General features: G+C 43.8%; 1 protein-coding gene across 1 annotated transcript in view; it reads right to left on the reverse strand.

Annotated features, from left to right (window-relative positions):
• The window catches only part of ACBD6 (acyl-CoA binding domain containing 6), a 201001-nt gene extending 194212 nt beyond the window's left edge, over window positions 1–6789 (reverse strand). The window contains exon 1 of the mRNA XM_006142316.3: window positions 6110–6789. Coding sequence (XP_006142378.1) covers window positions 6110–6331 — 222 coding nt within the window. The 5' untranslated portion in view covers window positions 6332–6789. The remainder of the gene's footprint in view (window positions 1–6109) is intronic.
• Window positions 6790–7430: the final 641 nt, after the last annotated feature.

The following is a 7430-nucleotide window of genomic DNA, read 5'->3' on the forward strand; positions in this document are numbered from 1 at the left end:
GCGAGTCACAGGGACTGGCAAGGGGAGTGGCGGTTGCTGGACTCCACATGGTCAACCATGGTTTGAGTCCCAGAACAGGTGGCTTGTCTTCTCACTTTCCCTCTATCTCTCTGGTCAAATTAAAAAATAATAAACAAAGATAAATAAAATAAATCTTTTTTTAAAAAAAGAAAGAAAACACAGTTCACTGGGTTATATAGATTTTCCAAATGTTAAGCTATTTTCTTTATAATAGCAAAAGTTTATATTCATTATTTTCACCACTTACCTCATCAAAAAATTTTTAAGCATACTGTCAAGCTGATGGTGACAGATATGGATGCTTCAAACTTCTAATTCTCACTTGAAGGTTCAAATGTTACCACTGGCAACAAACATACTTTCAACTGTTTTCCTTCAAATAATAGGCTCACTTCATTCATTCTCAAGAAACTATTGGCCAGGTAACAAATGTGAATAGTCATAGTTTATCTGCAAGTTGTCCTGTTAAATAAGATTAAGTTCCATTGCTGCACTATGGACTGGCCCCTACGTTTGCATTTCTTTTAGGTATTGATGGCCTAGACAAAAGACCTAGAAAAATAGACAGCAGTTTGCCGGCATAGTAATCTTGTTTTTAGATTTTCTTTCTTTCTTTGCAGATATTGTCCACAGTCTGAAGTTTTTATTTTAAAAAAAGATTATGTTCCACAGGAAAAAAAAAAATGGATAGTTCGGTTTGAAACTCAGTGCAAGTCATCAAAATAGCCAACATAATTTGATATGCAGCAGCAGTACATGCGGATCACATGCAATATTAAAAGACTTTCACTCAAGGCTTAATTTTCAATAAAACAAATCATTTTGACTGCCTTAAAGTGAAGCTGGTACTGTTTGTGTTTTTTGTTTCTTTTGCTCTGAGTATATGGTGGTAAAATATGACTACTAATACAGCTCGCTGCCGCTTCCGCTGCCACTGCCTGGACTCAGCCTAAAGCACCAGCAGTATTATCCACGGTGATCACAATGAAAAAGGCAGAGTATCTTAGTATAATGAAAATAGTTTTGACCTTATAGGTCCCCTGGGAAGGCCTCAGAGATGCACAGGGGTCTTCAGACCAAAATTTGAGAACTGCTGACTTAGGGGATGGCTCAGCTACATAAGGTCTGGGGTGATCTCATGAGCAGAGCCATCCCAGACCACATACCTCTAGGTCAATTGGTGAGATGAAGATAAAGTTTCAAAGGAGCTGGGCCTTTATCCTAATACGGAAGCTTTTTCTTTTTTCCTTTTTTTTTGCCATAGGGCATGCATCCACCAGAGACAAGAGAAAATGAGAAATCAACCCCCCAGAGAAGATGGTCATACTGCAATCCCCCCTTCTTTGTTCTCCTTGGGATTTTGAGCATGCAGGCATATGGCCTGTTTCTCAGGCTGCTGGGTCCAGGATCAAAGCACAGAGTTGGCCATGTGAGACCCAGCACCTTACCTCCATGCCACCAGCTGCCCTTACAGAAGCTTTTAAAATTCCCAAATTCAAAGCACAGTTCTAGGCTCAGCAAGGACTGAGAAAATTAAACTGATTTTAGAATATCATAAATAGCAGTTTCCAAATCATTAGAAAAGAAATCATAAGCTATGAGACAAAGGTATGAGATGTACCACTTTTTCTTTTTTTTTTTTTTTTTTTAAACACAGGGTCTCACTGTTTGGTGACCCTCCTCCTTCAGTCTCCAAAGTAGCTGGGAATAGGCACATACCACCATGCCTGGTTTTTTCAGACAATGTCTCAATATGCTGCACAGGCCAGCCTTGAGCTTGCAATCCTCCAGCTTCAGCTTCCCAAGGTGCTGGAATTACAGGCAAATGCCAAACACCAGACTTTAGGTTGAACCAAGAATTAAACCTGAGCCTCCCAAGTGCTCTCAGCCAGCGAAACACAGGATCTTAGCAGACGACAGCACCATGGATAGGTCTAAAAGCTACCACTTTGACAGAACACTTAAATTCTGTTCTCTCTGACATATATAGGATTTATTCGGTGCCTCTGAAACAGAATTTCAACGAAGACTGCCAGTGACATATACAGAGAATCAAGTGTCCCCAAGTTACAGTAGGAGGCCATCTTGACTATCCTCACATATGCTAGGGAAAGCTCCTATAAAATGAAAACAACAGGCACGAGCAGATGGCGTAATGGCTATGTAGCTGGACTCCCACATAGTTGACCATGGTTCGGGTCCCAGACCCAGTGGCCTAAAACTCATGACGGATGCATGTGCCCAAAATCTCAGGAGGTGAATGGAGAAGGGATTGTGGCATGGCCATTCCCCTCGGGACATGATTTCTTGCTTTCTATCTTTGTCACTCTGGCAAGTGCACACACCCTATAGCAAAAATCTCTTAAAAAAAAAAATGGAAAATTGGAAATTTTCATCGCCCTCCGGTTTTCCCAGATATCAATTAATTATCTTTGGCTGCAAGAGTACAGGCTACTGCACAGAGAGATCAAAAAACTACTAATTGGTTTGTTCTTTTTGAAACTTCATTAAAAGAAGATATGGAAGCCATGGGCTTATCTGAAACTGAAAAAAAAAACTGACATCATTCGTGTGAAGCTCTGCCTGAGAAAATAAGGTTCACAGCTCTGCTTATTTTTATGCTCTCGCCAATGATCTTCCCTTATTCAGCCTACAAGGTAGGGTGCTACTGATTACAAAACTGTTTTTTTATGAGAAATTTTGATCTACATTCAGGAGTTATACTAGACTTTTATTATGCTATCAAAGATACTAATTTTAACACTGCTTCAGAATTCTGTTGAAAATAGAACATTTAGGGACCAGCAAATGGCGTAATGGTATGTCGCTGGCTCCCATGTAGTCAACCGCAGTTTGAGTCCTAGACCCAGTGGCTTAAATTCATGCCGGGCGCGTGTGCGTGCGTGCCCAAGATCCCGAGAGAAGAATGGAGGAGAAGGGATTGTAGCATGGCCATCCCTCTTGGGGGCTGATTTCTTGCTTTCTGTCTGTCTCTCTCTGTCTTTCTCGTGAGTGCACGCATTCTATAGCGAAAGCCTCTCCCCCAAAAAAAGAACAGTCAGGAGAGATGACTAATGAAAACTGTGGCTCAATGTTCTGTCTAGGGAAGCATCATCTTAATTTCCAATATACAATATCTCTAAACACTCTAACATCAAATTGTATTTTGTTTTTTAACTGCCAGAGTGTACTCTTATTCCTCTGAAAGACAAAGACAAAGACAAAGACTGGGAGAAAGCACCCAATGGGGCATGGTCACACCATAGTTGCTTCTCCCATTTCTCAATTCTGTTGGGATTCTGGGCATGAATGCACATGCATCTGGTGTTTTTCAAGTGGCCAAGCCAGAATTCAGTTTGGTCAGCCACAGTTAAAGGAAGTCAGCTCCCTTAACTTCTAGACTAGAGGGCCAGCCCTCAACATCAAATTCTTTCAAGGATAAGGGCAATTATTCCTTCAGACTATCTAGATAAAGTGATGAGGGATGCCAGCTGACAGATGACTCTAGCTCACTGACAACTTAGAAATCAGATGTTTGATAATGATGACCCTAATAACAATAAAGATATGTCCTAGAAAGAAAAAGAATGTTCTGTAGGGAATTTGGAGAAATAAGTCTTATACTGCCAAGAGAATCATCAGACATGTTACGGTTCCTAGCACAATGCTCAGCAAATGCCTGCCAAACAATCAAAAGTTACATTCTAATATTAGAAGAGGGTAAATGACCAAGGAGAAGATATCCGGAACTTCTTTAAGAAAGTTAATTCCAACGCCAATTAGAGGGCAATTTCATTCAACAGTTTGCAGTTGTAATGCACAAAGATGTTTCAATCAGTGGACTGCATATGCTGGAGTGTGCCCATGAGATAATAGGCCGTAACACATAGCCTAGGTATGCAGTATGTACAATCTAGGTTTGCGTAAACATTTCTGACATTAATACAACAAAATCACCGACTAACACATTTCTCAGAAAGTATTGCCATGTTAAGTGATGCCTGACTATAATTTCCACCATTTGTATCTATAGCTATCATCCCACTCACATTAACTGATATCCATAATAGTGATATATCTTCAAAAGAAGGTTCATCTTTATTCAGTATATTCAGCATAAAAATAAAGTGGGGGCCAGGTGGTTGTACAGTGGTAAAGCAAATGGACTTACATGGGAAAGGTCCTGGGTTCATATCCCAGGACTCTCAGAGCTCGTAAGGCTATATGCATTCCAATGATTTGGACACTGGGACAGAAGGTAGAACACATCATAAGCACCCTCTTAGGGATGCCTGTCTCTCATGCAAGAAATAAATAAAGAAAAAATACAGGGAGAAATACATAACTATACCAAGAGGCAAAAATAATAATAATGTTTAAAATGTTTTTAATAGGGTAAGCGGATGGTGTAATGGCTGCATCACAGGACACCCATGTAGCTGACCAAGAGTTCAAGTTCCAGAACAGGTGACTTAAAACTCACACTAGGACTGTGTGCATGCATGCTTAGGATCCCAAGTGGAAAATGGAGAAGGGATTGTGGCATGTCCATTACCCCAGAAGGGGTAATTTCTCACTTGAAACAAAAAAATTTTTTTAAGTTTTTAATCAAATAGGAATCTGCAGATGGTATAATGGCTATGTCACTGGACTCCCATGTAGTTAACCGCTGTTCGAGTTCCAGACCCAGTGGCTTAAACTCACACCAGGCGCATGTGCGTGAGTGCCCAAGATCTCGAGAGAGGAATGGAGAAGAAGGGACTGCAGCGTGGCTATCCACCCTGGGGGCAGTTTCTCGTTTTCTGTCTCCCTGTCTCTCTATGTTTTTCTGGAGAGCACACATGCACTATAGCAAAAAAAACCTCTCCAAAAATAAATAATAATAATAAGCTTTTATCCAGAACTTCATATCCTCCAGGGTTCCAAAGAGCTGGAGTTTGCTTGAACTGTTATTTAACTTCTTTCTTGTCAATGATTTTTCATGTTTTAAAAGCTAGGCTCCTCAAGCATTCATAAGACTCCTAAGGACAAGTGTCATGATGCTTCTGCTTCTTGCACTCTCTGGAGGCATAGCATCCAAGAGTTTCATACACAAAAGATGCTGAACAAATATTTGATTACGATAAAGCAATCATTTTTCCTTCTGGTACCTAACCAACAACTCTCATATAATAAACTTAAAATGTCTTATATTAGGGCCAGCCCTGCAGGCCAGTGGTTAAGGGAGCCAGATCCCACATGGCTCTTCATGGTACACTGGGCACACTAGCATGTGTGTCCCAAACCCAACAGAATGAAGAAGGGGAGGAGAGGGGATTGCAATGTGATCATGCCCCATGAGAGGAGGAGGGGGTCTCCCTCTGTCTCTCTATTGCTCTCTGCCTAGTACACGTGTTTTGTGTCAATAATTTAAGTCTTATAATAACTCACATAGTTCCATATTTCAGGTTAAGTTCAGAGCCTCAGACAGAGTCAGGAGCTACTATATAGTTCTAACTGAAGTATCCCTGTGACCCTCAGCAAGTTGCCTATTCTCTTTGGGCCTCAGTTTCCCCTTCTGTAAAACAAGAGGGTTTTCTTTTGGTGTTTACTTAGCTCTCAAGTTTTTATGATGGCAGCTAAGAGAAACATATTCAGCCAAAAACACTTAGGGTTAAAAAAAAATCACAATAATAAAAGTAGTAATACTTTATTTTGCTTTGCACCACCTTATTTATTACAATCATAATCTCTTAGATCGCAAAATATTTTTATTAATATTGTCATATTTATTTGCATATAGCCCTTTGGCAACAGTAAATGATAAATCTTAACTTTGTGAAGGTTCTGAAGCTGGTAAAGTACAAGGTCATTGAGGCAGCAAAGACACAGAAAACTGTTATTCGGTGTTCAGCTAAATAAATACGACTCGGGGAAGAGCAAACGGATCTTTTCCATGTTCAGAGTGATGCTAAATTCCCAGTGGACAATCAATAAACACCAGATTTCATTACACCTAGTCATTAACCATGCAGGTTCGCACTGTTTTTGGAGCAACGAAAAGGCCCCGCGTCTCTCGCCCACATCCACCTCTTCCCTGCTACTTTACCTGCTTGTACCTGGCGTACAGGTACAAGAGCTGCTCCCTGGTGGCCACCTGAATGAGGCCTTGGAGGTGCACGGCAGCCTTCTCAAACAGCTCTGTGAGGCTCCTGGATGCCTCGGTCTCGGGGCTCGGCGGAGATTCCGCATCACAGGAGTCATCCCCTGAGCTCAGTTCTCCACCGCTGTCGCCAGTGGTGGCCCCGGCGGGCAGGAACGGTGAAGCCATGTCTCCTTGGTCGGTCCGTCCCTGTGTTTGGTCTGTCCTCTTTAGATTGGCTGTAACGCGGGCTCGGGGGCCTGGGCGCCGAGGCTGGGTCCTGAGCCCGAGCTCGGGTCGGACTCTAGCTCACTTCCTCCGGGCTCTCTCACCTAACTCTGCCTCCTCCTCCCTTCCACTCCCTGGGCGTGCGGAGCTGGCTCTGCTACCCACCGCTATTTCTCCCCAGCTGACCCGGTCTCTCAGAGCTTCCCTCTGCCAAACAGCGCGCTCGGGCCCGCCGGGTCCCTCCAACGGCGCGGGGGTCTAGGGGAAGCGGCGCCGGGAGGTGCAGGGAAGTACAACGCGCGAAGGCCACGGGCGGCGGGGCGGGGCGGCGTGCGCCTGGAGCACGCGCCCGCGGGTACGCTGGGCTGCGTGCGGCACGGCTCTGCCGGGCCTGGCCAGCGCCGGCAGGGGGTGGCCTGGGGCAGCCCTGGGCTGCCCACGAATCGTCGGGTTGAAATTAGTAGTCACAAACTCCGGAAGCTACGGAAGGGAGAGCCCAACGGTAGGGAGGGAGATGCCGTCTCGGTGCTGGTGTAGCGATCGAGTGGAGTCGTGGGAAACCTGGAGCCGTGGACGAAGGTTCCGCCTGCTCTGGCCGCCCGGCTTGTGTGTCCCGGACTTCCTGGAGCAGCCGTGCGCAGCTGTGGCTGGAGAATTGGGCTCGGTTCCTGCAATGCATGATAAGGAACTGGGAGTTAAGGCCTTTGCAGCCCTGCTATATGGTTAACTATTAGAATCAAGTTTTGTTTTTGAACATCTGTGGCATCTCTCAGGGCCCTGAAAATAGGCATTATGCCCCTCCCCATCCTTCCTTAGCTCATATCTCCTTCTGAGCTCAGCGTTTGCCATCGTGCTTTGCAGACACTGTAAAGGGAAACTAGAAAGTACCACAAAGTTCTGCCCTAAGGGGCTTTAGTAGAACTCTTTAAAAGAAAAAATAAAAACGACTCTAACTTTGCAGTATTACTACAATAGTTAACCTTTACTGAGCGATCTTAATAGTCTAAGTAGCTCACTTTAGGGACTAGCAGTTAGCGTAATGGCTATGTAGTCGACTGCG

This window comes from Tupaia chinensis, unplaced genomic scaffold (assembly GCF_000334495.1).
Source record: "Tupaia chinensis unplaced genomic scaffold, TupChi_1.0 Scaffold000074_1, whole genome shotgun sequence".
NCBI lineage: Eukaryota > Metazoa > Chordata > Mammalia > Scandentia > Tupaiidae > Tupaia > Tupaia belangeri.